At 42.1% G+C, this 24,188-nt stretch overlaps 1 protein-coding gene across 1 annotated transcript in view; it reads right to left on the reverse strand.

Moving 5' to 3' along the window:
* The window catches only part of LOC102496473 (uncharacterized), a 33,695-nt gene that overhangs the window by 8,604 nt on the left and 903 nt on the right, over positions 1-24,188 (reverse strand). The window contains exons 2-3 of the mRNA XM_006158969.1: positions 23,968-24,182; positions 21,853-22,005 (exon numbers count right to left, since the gene is read on the reverse strand). Of these exons, the coding sequence (XP_006159031.1) occupies positions 21,853-22,005; positions 23,968-24,182 (368 nt within the window). The remainder of the gene's footprint in view (positions 1-21,852; positions 22,006-23,967; positions 24,183-24,188) is intronic.

A 24,188-nucleotide genomic window follows, 5' to 3' on the forward strand; every position in this document is an offset into this window, starting at 1 on the left:
GTGAAAATCTCTCAAAAAAAAAAAAATCTTTCAATGAAAGACACCCGGAATTCCCCCACTCCAGGAGCTTGGCACTCCTTGCCACCTCCGCATCCTCTTGTGGGAAGAGGTAGTTGACTGACTCAGGTGGCTCTCCTCCTCTCTGACAGTTTGCAGCAACTTCTCTCACTGCAGCTTAAGAAAATCCCATGTGGGGACCAGCAGATGGCGTAGTGGTTATGTCGCTGGACTCCTGCATAGTCGACCACAGTTCAAGTCCCAGACCTGGTGGCTTTAAATTAACGCTGGGCACTTGTGTGTGTGCCCAAAGTCCTGAGAGGAGGATGGAGGGGAACGGATTGCAGCGTGGCCATTTCCCCTGGAGGATGATTTCTTGCTTTCTGTCTCTCTGGTGAGTACATGTCCCCTATAACAAAAATCTCCCTAAAAAAAAAAAAAAAGACAAGAAAAAGAGAATCCTGTGTGTATGTGTTTGGGGAGGCAGCAGGTGAAGCTAAGCCTCACAGAGCCGGTGAAACTTGGACTGTGACAGCAATTTGCCTTGCTTGAGAAGAACTCTGTTAGATAAGAAACTGAGCACTTCTTTCTCCTGCGCCATATGGTGCTGTTGCATAATTTAAATTCGAAAAACCAAATTTCATAGCCTGAGAATTACAGTTGGTAGACACTCCTAATCACTTCAATGATATAAGTAGGGACAGAGAAGCAAAATAATTTAAGTAAAAAACTGTGCTTTCAGAGCCTGATAGGAAAACCCCTAGTGTTTTGTACCTTTTGCCTTAAAGGAAAAGACTCAGAGGGAAAACAAAACAAAACTAAAACTCCAAGGGAACAGGTGAAGCAAATGGATACTATTCGTGAAGTGACTTAAAGAAATAAGATTAGACGCAACTGTACGGCTGACCGGCTATTTGGAACCCTTTGAAATGGGACCTACAATGGCAGGATTCTCAGAACAACAGAAAGAAATCCATTAAGCTCTAATTCTCACAGACACTGAATGTTCATAAAAATCAAAATCGAGAAAAGAGACATAGCTATGCAGCCACGCTGTTTTGACAGAGATGTTTTTACTAAATAGCAAACAATTCTAGGAAGCATTTGCTAAAGATCAACAAATACACCTAGAATGAGCAGGGCTGAGAATTCCAGCCTGGGAGTCTTAGTAAAGATTTACAAAACATACTTTTAGCATTTTCATCAAATCCAAGACAGAGAGTTTTGAGACAGAGAGTTTTCTTTCAGGCTGAAAGAAAACAAAGCATGACGATACGTAATTTGACCCTTCAGAGATCTAAAGGTAGACTCGGTAGCCATTCTGAGTATCTTTGAGGGGAATGGAGAGCTTGAGAAGACAATAGAAAGGTGACCCCATATACTCTACTGGGGAGAATCCTCCTTTCTGTATTAGTCAGGAAGCTGTCAGTTGGACAAAAAAGAAAAGGAGGGAGAAAAAGGAAAAGGAGAAAGAAATGGAGAAGACAAGAAGAAGCAAGTGAAGAAAGGGAAAGGAATTAGTTCGAGTAATAAGGGTCATTGCCTTCAGGTACAGCTTGATCTAGAGGCTTAACGATATCCCTAGGGAAAAATGTATTTCTTTGGGGCCAGCAGATGGTGTAGTGGCTACAACACTGAACTCCCACATGGCCGACCATGGTCCGAGTCCCAGTCTGAGAGGCTGGAAATCACACTGAGTGCGAGTATGTATGTGCCCAAGAACCCAGGAAAAAAATGGAAGACAAAGGATTGCAGCATGGCCATCCCTCCTGGGGAGTAATTTCTCACTTTCCCTTTCACTGTCTCTGTTTTCTCTCTCTCTCTCTCTCTCTCTCTCTCTGGTGAGTGCATGCACCCTAAGGTAAAAACCTCTTAAAAATTTTATCTCTCTTTGTCTTTCAACTCTTCATTCAAGACAGCCTCTCAGCAAAGAAAGGCAATTGTCCTCCAGTAGCCACTTTTTCCCATTCTTTGGTGATAAAACTGCCAACTATGGCTGGGCACACAACCTCTGAAATGAAGACATTTCTAGGTCCCTTTTTCAGCTACACAGAGCAGTGTGACCAAGTTCTGGTCAATGGAATACGAGTAGAAGTGTTATCAGTAACTGTCAGAAAATGTCCTTGAAGGGGGCCAGCAGGTGGCATGGTGGTTAAGACGCTGGACACTCCCACATGGCTGACCATAGTTCAAGTCCTGGACCTGGTGGCTTGCCTTCTCACTTTCCCTCTCTCTCTCTCTCTCTCTGTCTCTCTCTGGTCAAATACAAAATAAATGAGTGAATAAATAATTCTTAAAAAAAAAAAAAGAGGGCCATCAGGTGGCAAGGTAGTTAAGGGTGCTGGACTCCCACATGGCCAACAATGATTCAAGTCCCAGACACGGCAGCTTGCTTTCTCACTTTCTCTCACTCGCTCGCTCTCCCCGCCCCCCCTTCTGATGAGCAAATGTGTCTTCTGGCAATTTAAAAAAATGTAAACTGGTTATACAACTTGGCAAAGGAAATGAATGTAGAGACCCAGAAAGTTACTTAAAAACAGAGTTCATGGCAATGGCAGATGGTGTGATGGTTGGGGTGCTGGACTCGCACATGGCTGACCACGGTTTGAGTCCCAGACCTGGCAGCTTGCTTCCTCACTCTTCTCCTTCCCCTCCTCCTCCTCCTCCTCTTCTCTCTCTCTCTCTCGTCAAAATAACAAGAATAGTGATAATGATAAATAAAATTAAATAATTCTTTAGAAAAGGAGAGAGAATAGAGTTTATTTTATAGACTACTGTTTGGAAAATAAATAGCTCAGATTAAAGCCTGAACCCCAGACAAAACCAGAATAATAAATGATGTTACTGACTTGGTAAAATTGTACTATGTCTGGTTCAGAAATAAACAAATACTAACTAAATAAATACTTTACTTTTATTCTGGTCTACAGAGTTAAAGACCTCTGACACTTATTGGGAGTTTACAGGACTATCTTTTTGTTATTTACCCTAAGCATCATGAATTTCTGAGTAAATTTTAATGTTAACGTTATTTGGTCAGTACCTACTATACAACCTGTGTTTACATGCTCTGCCTTCAAGATACTTAACTATTTCTGAAATTATAAAAACCCTTTTGAAACAGAGGTAAAACAAGCATATCTTATTCCAAAAGCTGAAGCACAGAACAATGAGTATATGTAGAGTCAGAAATAAATTTCTTTATTTAAAGGGGACAAAGATGAATACAGAAGAATAGAGGAGAACTAAATTAAAGTCTTTATTACACTCACAAAAGTTACTATGAATCCTTCATTATTTTTGTTAAATAATGTACATAGCAAGAGGTTTGAATTTCTTATTTCAAGATTAATTACTTTTTAAAAGTAAATTTTAAAGCAGACTTGGAATCTTGAAGGTTTTCCCACATATATAACACAGTAAGCTCATAGACATGGGGATTTAATGAGTGCTCTCATTTTGAGAAATAAAAACTAGGAATTCAAGCAAGAGTAAATTTCATTTCAAAGTTAACATTTCAGGTTTGTTGGCCTATCTGAGTAAGATTTTATTCTCACAAATGTTTGGTTGGGTTCTTAATGTCAAAATGAAAGGGAGGGAAGCCTAGCCACATGGCACAGTGGTAACGTTAAGTATTCTGCAAGGCCTAAAACCGTGTGAGTTTGAATCCCTGGGTCGGCCCGAAAACATGACATGGCGGTGCCCAGAACTCTTGGGAGTTGGATGGCTAGGGGAAGAGGAGTATGGCGTTCATAACCATCCCCCCTCAAGGTGGGCCTCTTTCTCATTTTTTCTCTCTTTATCACATGTGCACATCTTGTCTTTATCATTAAAAAAAGAAGTTTCCATTTAATATGTATAAAATAACTTTAAAAAATAGTAAAAGGGAGTCCAACTGTGTGTGTTCAGCAAATGGTGGTACTTGGGAGAAGGCCGCGCTGCCAGGTTGGTCAGACTGTGGTTATTTTCAGTCTCACACCCCTAGGGAAGGGAGTGAAGAGTTAATGTGATCATTAACCCTACACAGAGCCTCTGAGGAAAGGTATTCCCCAGACATGCTGTCTGGAAGAGAAGGAATGAGAAGACAAGAAGCACTGGGCTTCTATGCAATGTTTCCAGGCCTCAGCAACCAAGAGAGATGGAATGTATTTACTGTGTGTGTATATGTGCATGTGTGTGTGCAATGAGAGAAGGTCCAATAAAAGCTCTGTTTTTAGTCATAAATGTACAAAGCCATGTCTAAATGTACTGTGTTATGTATATGGTCCATGGGGAGGAACTATCAAGATGGAATGTCCTGTGTTCCTTGTCAAACGTCTTGCTGCTTTATATTTTGTACCTTGAGTGAAAACGTGCACATATGTGTGTACACACACACACACACACACACACATAGACACACTTCTTGAGCCCTTGAAGACCACGCTGCCAAGCTACTTTCAAATGAACATGACCATTGAGTTGTCTTTCCAATAGTGGTTTGAGGTTTACATGGCTATTTCCCCTCATGTGGTTGCCTTTGTGACCCAGCACACGTGTTTCCAAATTTTCTAGCTCAAGGTACATTTTGCAGCTAAAAACAGTTTTTCTCAGTCAGAAACTAAGCGGTTCTGTAATAATAATGACAAGATATACTGCGGATAACCCTATGACAGAGACATTATTATTAATATCATTATTTTTCTATTTAACAGATAGCAAAACTGAGGAGTAGAGGTGTTATATAACTCACCCAAGGGCATGCAGCAAGTAAAAAGAACCAGGAGACAAATTCAGGATTTGTCTGATTTTCAGATCCACTCTCCCTTCTTTTTTTTTTTTTAAGAATTATTTTAACTTTATTTAATTAATTTTAATTTTAATTTGACCAGAGAAAGCAAGCTGCAGTCCGGGACCCAAACCACGATCAGCCATGTGGGATGTGTGTACACAGAATCCTTAATCACCACGCCCCCTACCGACCCCTTGTTTATTTGTTTGTTTGTTTTTTTAATGACAGGGCATAGGCCAGAAAGAGGAGAGAGTGAAAGCACCCCAGTGGGCTGTGGTCATGCCACAAACCCTTCTTCTCTAATTCTTCATCCCGTCAGAATCTTGGGCACGCCAAGTATGTTTCTCAAGTTGCCAGTGACAGCTCTGACACCCTGGTCAGCCTTGTGGGGTAGAGCTTCCCTCAGTGCTCATTCGCTGTGCTACAGGGCTGGCCCCCTTTCTTTTCTTTTCATGCATCATTTTTGTTATAGATTTCCATTGTTACTTTGCTACAAAAATTACATTTAAAAGGAGAGTGTTCTTCATTTATACTCCAGCCGACTGGAATTTGTCATTTCCCAGACTTTGAGGTAACCCATTGCTTTAGGCCATTTGTGTGGTATACCTGTATACCACACATTGGATAATCTAATAAAAATGAAGGTGTATTCAGCTCATATTTGGACATGCAAGGTCAAGGAGGGTCTTCGTGTTAGTGTGGACTTTCTGTAGAGTCCTGAGGCAGCATGGGACATCACGTGACAAGAGGGCGAGAGCTACATGTGTACACATGTCTGTATCTGGTCTGTATGGGAGCCCCGGACCCATGTTCTTGATCCCTATACTCCTTCTCACACTAACGCTATATTGTTTTCTACAGATAAGGAAAATCTGTAACCATTGGTACTTTTTCTTTTTTAATTTTATTTATTTATGTTAAGTTTTTGCCATAGGGCACATGCACTCGCTCGAGAGAGAAAGAGGGATCGTGAGAAATCACTTTCCAAGTGGGATGGCCATTCTCCTCTTGGAATTTTGGGTACACGTGTGTACTGCTGTGATTTTCATCAGGAACTCAAACCACAGCCAGCCATGTAGGAACCCAACACCTTAATCACCATGCCTCCTGCTGTCCCGAACAATTGGTACTTTGCAAAGATGAAGTAAAATGAAGCTAGACAAAAATATAAGTTTGGGTTTAATGGACAGAATATCTATTTTATAGGCAGAAAGACCTGGGATTATCGCTGTAGTAGTGACTTTGCAGCTCAGTAGATATCCAAGTGTTCCCCTGCATTTTCTAGTTCCCTGGTATTGGCTGAGGCCATGTGATCAGTTCGGTCGATGGTCTGTATGTGAAAGCGACGCAGGCTACTTCTGTACTGAAGAATGTAAAATCCAGGGTGTGACTCTTCATTTCTCTCTTCAGTTGCCATGGAGATTGACAGTCACTTGTCCAGGTGGTGCTCTTGTATGATGATAAAGCCTCAGCACCTAGGGTCATTCATATGGAACGGAGCCCCTCATAGGCCCACTTGGATGTGAACCAGGAGAGAGAAATAAACCCTAGTTAAGTTACTGGAAAATAAGACTAATTTTTAAAAATTATATCTGATTAAACACAGTGTACAAGTGTCACTAGGTTTTCTGTGTATTTACAGAAAAAAATATGTGACCTCCTTGAGCCTCATTTCTTTAGTTTTAAAACATGAACGCTAATAATTGGGACAATTGACATGAGGTGTGAGTGAGAGCTCTCAATGTGTTTGTCAAATAGAAGATGATTAATACATGATAGCTATTGTTATTATTCTGTACTATAGTTCATCGAAGTCATAGAACAGCCAAAGTGACAGTATGTAAGGAATGTGAGTGATATTTTCTTGTTCTTGTTTTTTAGAGGTTTTTGCCTTAGGGTGCTTGTGCTCACTGGAGGGAGAGAGATACAGAGACAGTGAGAATAAAAGGGGTAAAATCATCCCCCATAAGGAATGGCAATGCTGTAATTCCTTCTCCTCCATTCTCCTTCCGGGATCTTGGGCACAAATGCACACATACTGGTGTGAATTTCAAGCCACTGGGTCTGGGACTCGAACCTTGTCGACCATATGGGAGTCAAGCAATGTAACTGCTATGCCATATACTAGTCCCATGAGTGCCATTTTCTTATCAAAATTTATGATTGGATTTCTATAAATTGCTTATGACTACTAATATAAAACAACTGAAGAATATTTCCAATACAATACATGAACAAGGCTATAATGTACACCACTTTTATGAGTTTTTTTTTTTTCTTTTTGGCACCCAACATTCACACTCCTCTTGTTTGTTAACATGTTATCTGCTCAAGGCCAGTAAGATGAGTTGAGAACACTGGGATTCCTTTCTTAAAAAATGAAAAGAAAAGTAAAGATCCTGTCTCATTTGAACGCGAGGTGCTGGAATAGCTGGAGATGTGGTGGCCATCTTGAACCACAAGAGAAGAGTCTCTAGGAATACAGCCAACATGGAGATGAATGGTACCAAGTGGATAGTTATGATGGAAAAATGATCTGGTGACATCATTTGAGCTCCCAATCAAGCTGCTCTGAAACCAAAACATTAGGGTTTTCACTGTGGCAAGCTAGTAAATCCTCTTTTTGCTTAATGCAGTGTTAAATGAGATTTTGGTCAGAAATGAAGTTTGAGTGGTCTGAAAGCACAATGCCCAATTCCAACTAGATAGAAATAAAATCGGCATCACATGGATTTATATGAGATTCCTGCCCATTCCTGAAGCTCTATGAAGGCTTTTTCTGCCATTCATTCTGGGCTCCACATTGGCCTCTTCATTACCGTCAAAGGATGCATTCTTAGATTCAGAACTCTCCTTTATCTAACAGTTGAGCTCATAATTAGGCAAATGAAGTGAAGTTTACCTGCCTAAACGTTAAAGCTCCTACTATAATTAATTTTTTTCCAAAATGACAAGTTTACAACCAGGACATATTTCTTTTTCTCCCAATTATACAAAGCCTTGCATATAAGTAAAGCAGACATTCTTCAAAGGAGACATATGTTTTGCTAAAGAAATATAGAATTTTTAATTAATACTGTATTTTCTTATCTTAAAGAAGGGAATGTGTACAGCATATTGGAATTTATTCTCATTTTGGCTCATAAATTTGTGTAAAATTTTATAAATTATATTTTATAAACTACAATATCAGAAACCACAAGTGATATTCTTCATTCTTGGTTATTATGTCAATTCATTATTTTCCTATAATAAGACTACACATTCATGTTCTTTGCCATGAGACTTTGCAATGATTCCCAGGAGAGTTTGGTGGTATATGCAGTCCCACCCCATTAATGTTGGATTTGGCCATTGGACATGTTTTGCTTCATGAAATAGCAATAGACATTACATAAACAGTGAATTTAAATAAGTTAGCCTGTTTTGGCTTGATTCTTGAGCTTCTGCCATCTGCTCTGAGAAGAACATGATCTGAATAGAACCCAAGTCCAAGAAAATTGAGGAGATACATGGAGGAGAGACCTCAATCCTTTTCATATCTAAGTCCAGCTGATAGCAACTGTGCCCAACAGAATCACAGACTGCTCATGCATATTGTGGTAAATCACCAAGTTTGGGAATTGTTTTGTTATGCAGTTTTATTGTATCTGTAGCTGACAAATACAGCCCAACAGTATTATTAGAGAATAATGTAAAAAATAACACTCTTGGGCTGGCAGTTGGCATGGTAGTTGGGGTGCTGGTCTATCACAAGTTCAAGACTTGGTGGCTTGCTTTCCCACTGTCCTACTGTCCTTTCTCTCTCTCTCTCTCTCTTTCTCTCTCTCTCTGTCTCTGGTCAAATAAAAAAATAACAGTAAATAAAATTAAATAAATAATTTTTTAAAATAACACTTTCAAGTGTTTTAATATCATGTAATTTCTGGGAAAAGCAGATGGCATAAGAGTTATGTCACTGGACTCCCAGGTAGTCAACGATGTTTAGAGTCCCGGACCTGGAGGCTTGAAACTCAAGCTGGGCATGTGTGTATGCGTGCCCAAAATCCTGAGAGGAGACTGGAGGAGAAGAGATTGCAGCATGACCATCCCGCCTGGGGAGTGATTTCTTGCTTTCTGTCTCTCTGTTTCTCAGGCAAGTGCATATGCCCTATAGCAACCCCCCCACACACACACACACAAAAAGATAATGTAATTTCAATAATCTTTGTGCGTATGCTAGAGTAGAGAAAATCACTTAAAGAAAAAAGTATTGATCTAGTCTGTGCTAGGTACACATGTCTTAATAACTCAGGCTGCCATTATAGAATGCCCCAAACTAGGTGGCTTATGCCACAAAAATTTCTTTTCTAATAGTTCTACACCCTGGAAGTACAAGATCAAGGCGCCCACAGGTTGGTTCCTGGTAAAACTTCTCTCTTTGCATTGCAAATGGTCACCGTTTTGCTGAGACCTCCCATGGCCTTTCCTTTGTGCATGTGTAGGGAGAAAAAGACCTGGTGTCTTCTTCTTATCAGGACACCAGTTTTATTGGATAGGGTCCCATTTTATGGCCTGAAGTAACCTTAATTACTTCCTTAAAGGCCTCTTTCCAAGCCAGCCATGGGGTGGAGCACTTTGTAATGTGGAGGCACATGTGAAAGGTCCCAGGTTCACATCCTAAAGTCTTCCTGTGAATGTCAAGTGCACGCACATTTGCTGACGATAGGCTCGCAGTATAAGGATCCTGCTAAAGGATCCTGCCTGACTCTCCTTCTCACACCTTCTCACCCCAATCTATGTCTCCCTCTCTCATAGAAAAAAGAAATAAAAAGTGTTTTGCTTTTGATTTTAATTTTTGTAGAGAGTATGCACTTGCCAGAGAGACAGAGAGAAAGAAAAAGGGAAAGTGAAAAACCACGCCCATGGGGAGTGATCATGCCACAGTTCCTCCTGCCCTACGTCTTTCCCCTTTCTGGATTTGGGGCCCACGTGCACATGCATTTGTTTCTCAAGACACAAGATCCAGGACTCAAACCTCGAGGCTGACCACATATGAATCAGCTGCCTTAACCACCATGCATGGGCTAGCCCAAAGTAGGTCTCTTTCTAAATATAGTCATGTTGGAGTTAGGACTATTCAACATGTGAATGTTGGTGGACACAATTTAGTCCATCACAGCGCACTGAGCAAAAGGATAATTTGATGGAGGAAAACAGATTACAGCCTCAGACAAGACAGAGATTAGGACCAGACCCTGTTACTTATTAAGGTAGCTCTGGCTATGGGCAGTAACATAGGAGGAAATAAGATTTTTATTGACTATGCTCCATCTTTTTTGCAAGCAGGCCAATCCTGGAATTTGAAGGTTATAAGAAAATAGCCTAAGTGATTCATTTTCAAGAATAGTGTTACAAAAGTTGCTTAACCAGCTTAGAGATGTGACAACCTTAGCAAGTACATATTTCTGGAAAGTTCCTGAACAAATAAAATCTAAAAACAACAGGTAGCCCTTGACAAAGGACTTCTCAAGATGGTGGCTGGTCATCAGCCTTTTGTTCCTCTTTACTTCCTGGTTCTTCTCCCTCCTCATTTGGTGGGCCTTTTTCGTGGACTTGTCCTGAGCCTACACCTTTCTATGAGAAAGGGAAGGGAGCAATAAATGCCAAATAAGGGAATAATAAAACGTAGGTGACATTGAGAAGATTGCACAGCCCGTGAGGACCTGGCGGAAGAACCTGTGTACCAGGGAGTAAACTGCTAGTCGTAACCATCTTGGAAATGCCTGCCCATCAGGAACCCAGTCCTGCAAGACCGCCATTAAAGTTTCACTTCACTATACCTTGTGCCTTCAAGTTCATTCTTTGGCATTGGACAGATGCCCGCATTTATCACAAAGGTGAAGAACTGCAAAGACTTTGCCAAATGTTTTAGGTCACCCTTTGTGGAGAAATGTGGCCATCTCGGGGAGGACAGCAGGTGATGTGGTGGTTAAGATGCTGGACACTCCCACATGGCCGACCACGGTTCGAGTCCTGGACCTGGTGGCTCACTTTCCTTCTTTCTCTGTGCGTGTCTCTCTCTGGTCAAATTAAAATAAATGAATGAATAAATAAAATTGAATAAATAATTACAAAAAGTCTTAAAAAAAAAAAAAGAAATGTGTCCCTCTCTCTCCTCAGACAAGTCCAGACATGCAGGATCTGAACTACATGTTGGCAATGACAGGACTTCACTCCTGTTCAGTTCTTGCATTCTCACCTGGGAACTCCTATGGGACCATACTTCAGTCTGAGAATCCTGGAGCAGTGCTCCATCCACACCCAAGATCCTCAGTCCCCTCTTTATTGTTTATGTGGCCTTGGGCCTTTTCCTTCCAACAACCACAGAATAGGAAGTACCTAGAAGCTTATGTATCCCTAGTCACCTAGCCAACGACTGAGAGGTGTGGGAAAGGAACACCATTATCTCCAATTTGTGTGTCTGAGGCCTGATACACACTCCCAAGCTGCCCCACTGGCTTAGGCTAAAAGACCCTCATCATCATTGCTAGGTTCCTTTCCTTTCCTTAACACTCTCAATCCCTTACTGATGTTTTTTTGAGGATACCTTTTTTTTTTTTTTTTGGTCATAGGGCATATGCACTCATCAGAGAGAGACAGAGAGAGACAGTGAGAGGGAAACTGAGAAATCCCCCTAGGGAGAATGGCCACACTACAATCCCTTCTCCTCCATATTCCTGGGATTTGGGGCACATATACACAGGTTCCCAGTATGATTTTCAAGCCACCAGGTCTGGGACTTGAACCACAATCAAGCATGTGGGAGTTCAGTGCCTTAACCATCATGTGCCATATGCTGACCCCGAGGACACTTTCCTATAAATCACCTTAAACAAATCTTACAAAAGTTCAACTTACAGTCTACTTCCTTGGAAACTGATCTAAGACAGATGCACAAAGATTTTATGAGAAGCAGAGACAAGGTCAAGAGAACACAGTAAACAGAAGCCACAAAGCAGCAGAAGCCATAGAAAGCATGAAGTAAAGGAAGCACGAGTGAAGAGTCCAGGATGACAGTGAGTTAGAAGGTAAAGGCAGGAGAGGTAGTCACGGGGGAAACAACAGAGCAGTGAAGTCAGATCTGGACAGGGCATGGTGGAGGGAGCTGCTGAGTGCAGGGAACATGATGGGTCATGCTGTTGTCCTCATAGAGTTCAGTTGAGCCACCAGAACTGCTGTGTCCTGAAATAACTTCCTGTTTCTACAAGGTCTGGCTGTGCAGCTGCAGAAATAACTTCCTGTCTTTCTTACTCTTCTGTGCATCCCTTCAATAAACTTCATTACCCAGTAACCCAATCATAACTTTGTTCTCTGAAAAGCATAAAAGCCTAAGAAACCCACACCATCAGAGGTACAATTAATACCACAATCATAAATGCATTTATAATGCTTTAGATGTTTAAGATTTTTTTATAATTAATATGTTCCTTCAGCTCCTTTTAATTTTGTTTTTATTATCAAAATTATAATGTGGTTTCTTATTTTATAACTCCTAGCTAATGCAGCTTCCATTCTTCATTGTGTCACTAATTTAATAACCAACAAAATCTCTTCTAATTCCTTAGTAAATGAATTTGTTCTGTATAATTATTAAGTGGAATATATTTCTTCAGTATAATATTTATTGTACCTAAATTTAAAGTTAAACATTTGAGATATAAACAATTTGCAATACAAGGAAGATTTTTTTAAATGTATAATTCTGAAGCTTAATATCTACTGAATTCTGTTGTTAAGCCAGACAGTCCCTATTTCAAGTTTCCTGTTTATAGACACCTTTAGGGTAAAATCTTCATATTTTATAAACTTCCACTCTGAATTTCATTCTGACTTTTTTTATGGTCTACCACTGTGATGGTTTGGATAAAGATTTGCCCCCAAAGGTTCATGTCTTAGGATTTGGCTTATTGGGTGGCAACTGGCTGTCCCCCAGTTGTAAAGGTAAGTTGAAAATCTTAACTCCATTGTTGAGTCAGAGGGTGGACCCTTCCGTATGAAAAGGTCGTTAGGGTGAGGGCCCTGTGATTGAGTTCAGGTGTGTATATAAGGAGATGAAATGAGGCAGGCAGAGTCACATGAATACAGACCACGCTCTGCTCTGCTAGAAGTTCTTCTTTTTTTTTTTTAGAGGTTTTTGCTATAGGGCACATGCACTCACCAGAAAGACAGAGAGACAGAAAGTGAGAAATCCCCCCCCAGGGGGGATGGGCACGCTGCAATCCCTTCTCCTCCATTCTCCTCTTGGGATCTTAGGTACACATGCACACGCACCCGGCGTGAGTTTAAGCCACTAGGTCCAGGACTCGAACCACAGTCGACTACATGGGAGTCCAACAACATAGCCATACACTAACTGCTGGTCTCCAAATCATGAATTTTACAAATAAGCCTCTGTTTTCTTTATAAGTCACCCAGTCTCAGTTATTTGTTAGCAATACAAAAGTGGACTCAGACAGCCACATAAAGACATAGTTTAATAAATACCATTATAGTGAAGTTAGTGATTCTGCGATTGCTTGGATTGATGTAAAAACTAAAAACAAAAATACATGTAAAGGTGGCAGGTGATAATACTGCATCCAAAGCACTGTTAAGTGTTGTTGAAACCCACTGAAAGCCAGCACTATTTTCTCCCTTTCTTAGTTTCTCTCTTTCTTCTTCTCCTTCTCCTTTTTCTTTATTTTCTTTGTCAGAGAGCACATGAACTCACCAGAGACAGAGGGAGAGAACACTCTCCCAACAGGGCATGGTCATCCTGCAGTCCCTTGTCCATTTCTCCATCCTGTCAGAATTTGGGATGCACATGTGCTCAATGTATTTTTCAAGTCACCATGGCCGGGATTCAAAGTGAGGTCATCCTATGGAATCTGACTCCCTTTACCACTAGGCTATGGGGCCATTCATAAACACTGTTTTCTAAAGTAACCTATTTACTTGTTTGCTTTGATAAAGCTCTAAGGGAAACAGTTTAGCTATCAGGAAGGCACAAAATTTCAAGACATTAAAATAAGAGACAATGACATTTCTATCATGGGAGGTGTGTGCTAATACGTATAAAATGTATTTACTTGATCTTTAGAAAATTTATATTTGAATTTCTTAATGTACCAGAAAGAGCTCTTCATTACCGCTAAGATCCTTTCATGAAGTACGTGATCTAGAATCGATCATCTAAAGGATATGACAAATTGAATAGTGGAAAAGCTGTTTTTTAAAGAATAGCTCTGTATAAATTTAATATAGATAACTTCATTTTCTCAGCAACTAGCAAGTAAAACTATATACATGTTATTAATTGGTTTCCTTTACATCGAAAAACACTATTCTAATAATTATGCCTAAAGACAGCCCTTTAGTGATGGCATGACAATTTTGCCCCATTGAGGATGTAAAGGTGTCCTTAAATGTTAAATAAGCAAGTACCTTCAGCCTCCCCTGTAGAAAAATACAAGCTAAAATGACCCGTTTTACACCTCACTTGTTGACAAAAAGCCAGCAGTTTGTTAACATATTCTGGTGAGCCCTGGGAAATGGGCCTCTCACACGCCGTGAGAATGCAGTTGGTATAATGCCAAACAGAGAATAATTTATCTATTGAAATCACAAATGGACAGACCCATACCAAATTTCACTTACGGTAATTTCTTCAACTAACACACTTGAACTTGGGCAAAATTAATTCTGTATAATGTATTCATTATACTCTGAATTATAATAGCATGACAGGAAAGAGCCCAAACATTCACCAATGGGTGATCGATTCATTGGATTAATTATGGGACATCCTCTGGAATACTATTTTTTTTTTTTTTTTGAGAGAGGTTTTTGCTATAGGGCGCATGCGCTCACCAGAGAGAGAGAGACATAGAGACAGAAAGCGAGAAATCACCCCCCAGGGGGGATGGTCATGCCACAATCCCTTCTCCTCCCGGGATCTTGGGCATGCACGCACACGCGCCCGGCGTGAGTTTTAAGCCACTGGGTCCAGGACGCAAACTGCGGTTGACTGCATGGGAGTCCAGCGACATAGCCATTATGTTCATTGCTGGTTCCCTGGAACACTATTGAAGACATATTTCTATTCTTCTTAGACTGAGGTGCTTTCCAAGGGGTCTGGGACAGTCAGGTCTACAAACATTAATCCTGTTGTAACAGGATGGCCTGGTCTAGCGACTGTGGGTAACTCCTCATATCCTGACCCTCGTATATAGCGTCACCAGATAAATAGCAAGACTTCATTATCTACAATTAGGTTAAATTCAGACATTCTTTGCTACTGACTTCAAGTGTCTTTGAGACAAATACTTGCATATTTAACCAATTATTAACCTAAGAATTTCTAAACCCATCTCTAACCTACAAGCTCTCATTTCCAGAAGTCGCAACTTTCTGGGCCAGGCCAATGAAGAGACTCCTGATACTGATTCACAACTTTGTGTCTCCTGATCTCAGAACCGAATGAAAGACCTGCTGCATCTGAGCACTCCAGGAAACACTGTTTAATCTGGGCCTGGTCATTCAAACGTGTGCTTATAAGTAACTATGTTAATTATTAATTCTACAGATCTTGGTTATTTTTGTCATCTCTATAAAGCCATAAAAAAGGTTAATATGAAAAGATCTTGAAGATAAATGTTTAGGGAAAAAAATCAAGCTAGGGAAGCATGTGGAGCATGGAAAAAGAATAAACAAATCAGAAAATGGGTTCATACGTGTTTGTATTTCTATAGAGAATATTAAAAGAATACAAAAAGAAATAACAAAAATGATTAGCGATAGGGATGAGAAGAAAGGATTTCTTCTCCTTAGTTACAAGATAGGGTAGAAGATGGTCTTCACTACAAACTTATTAACTCTGTATAGAGTTAAGTAAAACAAAACAAAATAATAAAAATATCGAGCAAAGGCCAAAAAATCTTATTCCTAGCCCAGTGGGTGAGGTGGAGTTTAAGGTGCTAGATCCCACATGTCCAAATATGCAGATCAAATTGAGGACTCAGAGCCTGAAAATCATGCCAGGCGTGTGTGCATGTGTGTCTAAAATCCCAAGAGAAGAATGGAGGAGAAGGGATTGTGGAATGGCCACCTCCCTAGGGGGTATTTTCTAATTTTCCTCTCTCTGTCTGGTGAGCACATGTAACCTAGAGAAAAGAAAAGTCTTATTCCCAAGTTAGCATCACATTAGGAATAAGGAATGCTCTAGCTCTGGGTGTGACAAAGCATAACTTTAGAGCCAAATCTGGCTTTCCACTTGTTTTGGTAAAGTTTTATTGGAACACATTATGTGTTGTCTGGGGCTGCTTTTGTGCTATGGTTAAGATAAGTGATTGGACTTATAAGACTCAGAAAGTCTAAAATATTTACTGTGTGGTCCATTGTAGAAATACTTTGCCGATCTCTGCTCCAGATTGATATTGGGTCTGAATCAAGCCACAGTGAGTAAGAGAAGGTGTCCACCTCCTCCCTTAAAATATTTCTTCATTGATTCATTATTCAGATTTTAGATTCTTGGGTGCTGATTCTATCTAATGCACACAGTGTGGTATAAATAACTATACTCAGATTATTTTTCTGGTGGCCAAAGTTCTCCAATCCTAAATATAGTACAGACTTTTCTTTTCTTCCCTAGCAGCCTGTCCTGCCTCTGTAATGGTGCCTCAGTTTTCCTTTTAATACAGTTTTACCAACTCATGCTCCAGGGTGGCTTAAGCCAATGAGGGTTTCTTCTCCTCTTGGCAAGGCGCTTGGTCAGGAATTGGCACATGAACTATCAGGGAGACAAACATGCCTGAAGACAAACATGTGACCCTGGAGAATTATGGCCATGGGAGATCTGAGAGAAACTATGCTGAAGTAATTTCTGGGAAAACATTCATTTTCCTTTAAAAAAAAAAGGACACATGTCATTGGCACCTTCCCTTCTCCTACCCTTTTGCCTCAAACGCTGATGTGACATCTGGATCTTCAGTGCCCATCTTACAACATGAGGCAGCAGTTAAAAGAATGAAAACCAGTACCTTAAAGAAACTGAGTGTGTGTTACCGGATTTAATTAAGAAAACAGAGCCACTGTAGGTTCTTCAGGAATAAAGGATTTACTGTAGGAATGTTTACTTATATGAATATTGGAAACAATAGGGAGTAAAGATCAGGGACATTGCTCCGTGAAGGTCAGGGTCAGGAAAGGAGACTTTGAAGACTTTAGTCTCAAGAACCGACAGAGTTCTCACAATCTTTCCAGGAAGTTGCTCCAATTCTCAGTAATATTCAAAAGACTCTCTCACAAACTGCTTTAATCTATGACAAGTGCTTCTTATACCAGCCAGAAAGAGGTTAGATATCTAACATGTTCTCATTTCTCTCCTGTATGAAACCAGCTCTCTGTCTTTTCTTCCTCTCATTAACAAACTCTAATGTGGAGACATACAGAAAAGAGGATCTGGAAAACATAGTTCCAAGATTCTCCTATGAAATGCTCAGGAGACTGTACAGGAGGTGAAGTTGAGTTGACAGCAGATAGTCCAGCAGAGTTTAAAGAGAAAACCTTGAGGGCTTTCCCTGCTGTGGCCCAGTGGTGGGGAGGCAGAGACTTGGGTGTGTTCGAGATTTGGCTCCTCGCAATAACGCACCACCATGACTGAGAAACGCACTGGTGCTGGAGGTGTAATGGATGTTAATCCTGCCTTTTTTTTTTTTTTAAATGAGCTTTTTGCTATAGGGTGCATACACTTGCTGGAAGGACAGAGAGAGAGATAGAGATAGAAAAATAGAAAATAAAACCTTTAGATTCGTTTGACCGGAAAAACTTTTTCTCTTCTTAAAGTATCTTTCTAAAAATTATTTTTATTTAATTTTATTTATTTGTTCATTTATTTTAATTTGACCAGAGAGAGACACAGAAAGAGAGAGAGAGAAGTGAGAAAGCAAGCCACCGGGTCTGGGACTCGAACCATGGTCGACCACGTGGAAGTGTCCAGCACCTTAACCACCATGCCACCTGCTGGTCTCCTTAAAGTATCTTTATAGAATCAACTTTCTTTAAGATATTGAATAATGCAGTAATGATAGGGGGACTATTTCTTTTTATCCTTGCAGGTTGTTTGGGTACACATTTAGAAAAAGTGTAAGAGAAAGGTTGCTTGATAAACTTTTTTTTTTTTTTAAACAGAGAGAAACAGAAAGTGAGAAATCACTGCCCAGGGGGATGGCCATACTGCAATCTCTTCTCCTCCATTCTCCTCTCGAGATTTTGGGCACATACACACAGGTGCCAGTGTTAATTCTAATCTGGCGGGTCCAGGACTCAAACTGCGGTCAACTACATTGGAGTCTAGCAACTTAGCTATTATGCCATCTGCTGGTCACCTTGCCATTTTTTATCCCTACTGTATTAGGTTTATCCATAGCTGTGTAACAAATTACCCCCAGACTTACAGAACAATAAACATTTGTTATTTCATACTTCCTACGCGTCAGGAAACTGAGTGCGGTTTAGCTGAGTTCTCACAGAGCACTTCACTAGGCTGCAATCTTGGTGGCATCAGGAGCTGCAGTCATCTCTAAGCTTGCCTGTGTTCCCAAGCTCACTCTTGCAGCCTTTGGCAAGCCTACAGTCCTTGTAGATTGCTGGCTGGAGACCTAAGTTCCCTGCCACATGAGGCCTCTCTATAGGGCTACTCACAATATGTTTGCTTTCCTCACAGTGAGAAATGAGACTAATAGAGAGGTGGGGGAGGGGGAGGAGGGGAGAAGAGAAGGGAGAGGAAGAGAGAGACAGAGGGAGGGCCAGCAGGTGGTGTGGTGGTTAAAGGCACTGAATTCCTACATGGCCAACTGCGGTTCGAGTCCCAGACCTGGTGGCTCGCTTTCTCACTTTCCTTTTCTCTCGCTCTAGGTCTCTCTGGTCAAATGAAAAAAAAAAAAATAATAATAACAAATGGAATTAAATAAATAAATAAATAAAAATTTTTAAAAATGAAAGAAAGAGACAGAGGGACAGGGACAGAGGAAAGAGAAAAGGATGTGGGAGAAGAGGAGGAAAAGAGAGGAGGAACTAGTTTTTTTGTTTGTTTGTTTCTGCTCCTATGACTCCACTCTAATTGACCTTGCTAAAGGATCTGGTGAACTCCCGATTGCCAAAAGAAAGGGAACAGTTTTCAGCCATGTCCCACTCCACTTCCTGTCTTGTGTTGCTGCTGCCCTCACTTGACTCCCCTTTCTTAGCTAATGAGACATCACGCCCTCTGCTGGTTCTCTCTTTGGGTGCTCTATCTTGGGCTCCCTCTAGGTGCATTTCAATTTGGGAGCTCCTTAAGGCTCTCTCTCCTTCTAACTTTGATTTCAGGAAACCTCATCCATGCTCACAAAGTCCCAAACCTTTGCCCCAGAAAAACCTTTCCTCCTAAGCATCCTGTGTCCTTAAACCTGTAAGCGACCTCCCCATGGACATCCTGCAGGAACTTAAGACATGACACGTCCAAAGCGGATCTGATCATCTTTCCTCTGAATCTATTCCTTGTCCTGTGCTCCCTATTTCTAGGACCCTATTCTCCATCCAAATGTCCTGGCCAGAAACTTTTAGTTTTTACTTATTTTTATTTTATTTTTTTTTAAATTTTGGCCCCATGACCAGTTTCTGGATTCTCCCTGTTTGATACTTCTCCTAGCTGTGCCCTGCTTTCTGGGCCACACTGCCTGCACTTAGTCATCTAGTTCTCTTCTGTGAACTTCTGCAAATGTGCCCTTTCTGATCTCCTGCTTCTACTCTTCCCCTTCCCAGGATAGCCTTCATACTGCTGTCAAAGTGTTTTCTTCCATCAACCAAGTCTGATCATGTTAGTGTTCAAAATGCTCCAGTGGATTCCAGGTTAATATCTAAACTCCTTAACCAGCCAGACAAGACCTTGAAAATCTGGTTCTTATCTCTCTTTCAGCCTTATCTTCCAATGTACCCTCATTAATACTAAACCTCATGTATTAACTTGAAGGACTTCCTTATTCTCACTTAGAATGCCCAATCTTTGTTTATTTATTGTTTTTTTTTGAGAGAGGTTTTTGCTATAGGGTGCTTGCACTCACCAGAAAGACAGAGACAGAGAGGCAGAAAGAGAGAAATCACCCCCCAGGGGGGGATGGCCACACTGCAATCCCTTCTCCTCCATTCTCCTCTTGGGATCTTGGGCACGCACACACACATGCCCGGCATGAGTTTAAGCCACCGGGTCCGGGACTCATACTGTGGTCAACTACATGGGAGTCCAGCGACATAGCCATTACACTAACTGCTGGTCCCCCCATCTTTATTTTTGACCAGTGATTTTCTGCTCAAGTTTCAGCTCAAATATTGCCTTACCTCTAGGTAGAGCAGGACCTCTGCTATAGCACACCACTCTGTTCATCAAATTGCACCATTAATGTTTGACTAACTCTCCAGAGATCCAAACTAGGTGAGCACATTATAGGCACCTAATAGGATCAAGAAGCTCAAGGGCAAAGTGGAAAGTAAAATTAAGTTTCATACCCAAACTGGAAATTATTTTTCTACACTGACATGCTGGAAACGGAGAATTCACAATGCAATATTTCAACTCTATTATTATTATATTTTTTTTAGAGAGACTTTTGCTATAGGGTACGTGCACTTGCCAGAGAGAGAGAGAGACAGAGACAGAGAGAAAGAAAGTGAGAAATCATCCCTGGGGGTAGAGGAGGGCCATGCCACAATCCTCTTCTTTTCCTTTCTCTTCTTGGGATTTTGGGTACATATGCACCTGGCATGAGTTTTAAGCCACCATGCCTAGTACTCGAACCACGGTTAACTATGTGGGAGTCCAGCAATGTAATCATTATGCCATCTGCTGGTCCCTATTGCAACTTATTTTTATGGGTTTCTTAGTGGTGCCACAGTAATAGATTCCTCATAAAAGTAGCCTCTGCAATCTCAGGTAGACAAATGAGATCTGTTACTGGTCTCCTTTCCAAAGCACTTTCCACATTACGGCCTTGGTAGCCTTTCCAAAACACACCTCTAATCATCTCTCACTTCATCGCAAACATACCACACCCTGCTTGAAACCCTTCACAGCTTCTCATATTCAGGTTGAAATGAAGCAGAAGCCACTTTTTTTTTTTTTGGAGAGGTTTTTGCCATAGGGCGCATGCACTTGCCAGAAAGACAGAGAGAGACAGAGACAGAAACCGAGAAATCGCCCCCCAGGGAGGATGGCCATGCCACATTCCCTTCTTCTCCGTTCTCCTCTCGGGATCTTGGGCACACACACACACACACACACACACACACACATACACGCCACCAGGTCCAGGACTCAAACCACGGTTGACTACATGAGAGTCCAGCAACATAGCCATTATGCCATCTGCTGGTCCCCAGAAGTCACTTCTTAACATGAGCTACACTCTCTATTCATTCCTCAGACTCCTCTCCCACCTTGTGCCACTGTTTGTGTCACAACTGTTCTGGCCCTCCCCTGGGATCCTGTGGTTGCCCCTCTTGCCCCAGTGCAGAGTCTCTGCATGTGTTTGTGTTTGGTTAACTCTTTCCTTCTTCTTTGCCTTGTCCACTAAGCCTCACCTCCAGCGCTATTTCCTCGGGATAATATTTCCAATCATTCTTTTTTTTATTTTTCCTTTTTATTTATTTATTTATTTTTACATTTGCCACAAGCATTTACTTTATTTTTTTTTTAAAGAGGTTTTTGCTATAGGGCGCGTGCGCTTGCCAGATTGACAGAGAAGAGACATTAGAGACAGAAAGTGAGAAATCACCCCCCAGGGGGGGTGGCCATGCCGCAATCCCTTCTCCTCCATTCTTCTCTCGGGATCTTGGGCATGCACGCACATGCGCCTGGCGTGAGTTTAAGCCACCAGGTCCGGGACTAGAACCACGGTAGGCTACATGGGAATCCAGCGACATAACCATTCCACCAACTGCTGGTCCCAAGCATTTACTTTTCATATCAAGAAATTTGTGTTCATACTCCATAGTTTCCAATCATTCTGCTGTAGATTTAATTTCCCACGTACCTTTCCTCCAGTGCTTGCCGTGTTGTATACCGGTACCTAAACGTGACTGGGCTAATGCCCACCCTCCTGGGCTGGCTGGAAGGCTGTAAGGGCAGGGACCACGTCTCTCATCTTCCCTGCTGCATCCAAGGGCATTCCAGTGCCTGCAGAGCCCTGGGATAAAGCAGGAACGGGTAAATACTTGGTGAAGGAAGGTGTGAAGGAACGAATGAGGAATAAAAGGAGTTTCCATTCTGCTTTTCTTTTTACCACTACCCTGTCCTCATAAACATTCCTTAACAATTTTCCCAAGTGTTTTCAGACGACCTATTTCACTGGATATGAACAACTGACTTTAGAAAGGGCAACCCCCGCGGATGACTTGTCCAGTGTTACACCGCTGGTGAGCTAAAATTTGAGACTAGAACAGAGCCTTTCACTTTTTGGACCAGGCTTCTGTCCATTAGATAGATATGGGAGCCAATGAAGGTTACATCAAACTTCATTGGGAGTATCTGCACATATGATAATAAGAACTCTCCAAATTAAAATAAAAACTCAACATCCATTTTACTATTTTAGGCTGCTAGGACTATTGCTCACAGAACACAGGCAGAAATGTGCTAAAAGCTGTCATTTCAGCACGTACCCTTTGGGCTCTGAGGAAGAGTAAGCCATCTTTCTCTGTACAACAGAGATCAGTTAATAGTCCATTAAAATTTAGACGTTCAGAAAATGTCCAATATTAAATTGAGAAAACCAGTGAGAAAGTTTAGAACTTCTGAAAAGCTTTCATCCTTCCTTTAGTGAGGCTATTTTTGTAAGGAAACAAGAGAAAAGTTACTCAGCAGGTTAAGAGAGAAGCTAGTCTCATTAGTTCCAAAGAGTAATCTCAGTCTAGGTACATTTGTTCATTTACCTAACATTTTGAAAAGTTCTACTATAGCAACACAATTCAGAAGAGAGAAAAATATAAGTGACTTAATAATTGCCTTTAAATACATTTTGAAATTCAGATGTTACTTAGCTAATAAAATGGACAATTAACTGTGAACTTACATAAAAAATTTATTTACCAAACGTTATGCTGAAAGCTGCCTGGGTCCCTGGGGGTTCATGTAAATTCTGGGCTTCCCACTACCCTTTTGTTTAAACCCATTTCATACAGTTCAGTCTACCAGGCAGGAATTTCTTGGGAAGGGGGGAGCGGGACGTGGAGAAATAGAAGGCATAAAAACACAGCCTAGACATGCGGTCATATGTCTGCAAGCATTTTCGTTATCACGAACCAAAGTGAGAACTGGATAAAAAGCTTCAAGTCCAGGAAAAGTTAAATCGTTTCACTCATTTGATGGAATGTATGCAGCCGTTAGGAATGGATTCTTGCAACTGTCTTTATTTCCAGGGAACGTATATTACTTTTGCACTTAGGGAAATATAAGGAATGAAAAAAGGCAAGAGAAGGTCGCGTTTTGCCTGCCTCGCTGCGTCTTTCTGGACCTCGGGGTGCGTCTGCCCGCCCCAAGGAGTTTCCAGAGCCAACAAACTTGTCTTGGCTAGTACTCTGGGATCCCCGCGGCTGCAGGCTCCGGGAGAGCCGTGGAGCGCAGGGCCGCGGAATTGCGGCGTCCCTGGACCTCGCCTGGGACTCCCGGCGCCGGGTGCCTGACGCCCCGCGCGGCAGAGCCCAGCGGCCTGACCCACGCTCAGAGACTTAGCGCAGCGCGCCTGCGCGCACAGTCACGTGGTGGGCGCTCCGCGCAAAGCGGGTTAAAAGTCACGACCGCGGAGCGCCAGCGAGCGCCCGGTGGGTCGGCGAGGCGTTCTCTGCGTTTCTTAAACCGAGTTTGCTAGTGGCCGGCTCCGCTGTTCTTGACCACCTCCCAAACCCCGGCCCGGCTCAGCTCCATGAAGCGAGCGGAGGCTCTTAGCGCCGTTCCTCGCATACCGCACTGGCGCGCGAAAACGCGTCTTTCAACTGACAATGAAGCCGTAACCGCGGAGCTCCACGGTTCAGGACGAATGGGCGCGAGGCCGGGAGGGGGAGGGGAGGAGAAGGACGGTTGGGCCAAGCCCCGCCTTGGCTCGCGCCCCTATTGGTGGGCGCTGCGGTTCTGGCCCCGCCCCCTAGCGGACCTGTCGCTTTGTGACAGGCGGAGGGGCCAGTTCCTGTTGGGCCGGGGGCGGAGTCAGAGGTTGCCCGAGCTCCGCCCAGACGCCAGGGGGCTCCTCCCCTGCTCCTCTCGGCGGGGCGGGCGGCGGGCGTGAGAGGGAATGTCATTGCTTCTCCGAGCCGTGGTGCCGCCTCCGTCTGCCGTTCCTTCTTCTCTGGCGCCCCCGTCCCGTCGGCTCTCGCC

Source organism: Tupaia chinensis, unplaced genomic scaffold (assembly GCF_000334495.1).
Source record: "Tupaia chinensis unplaced genomic scaffold, TupChi_1.0 Scaffold000617_2, whole genome shotgun sequence".
NCBI classification, from domain to species: domain Eukaryota; kingdom Metazoa; phylum Chordata; class Mammalia; order Scandentia; family Tupaiidae; genus Tupaia; species Tupaia belangeri.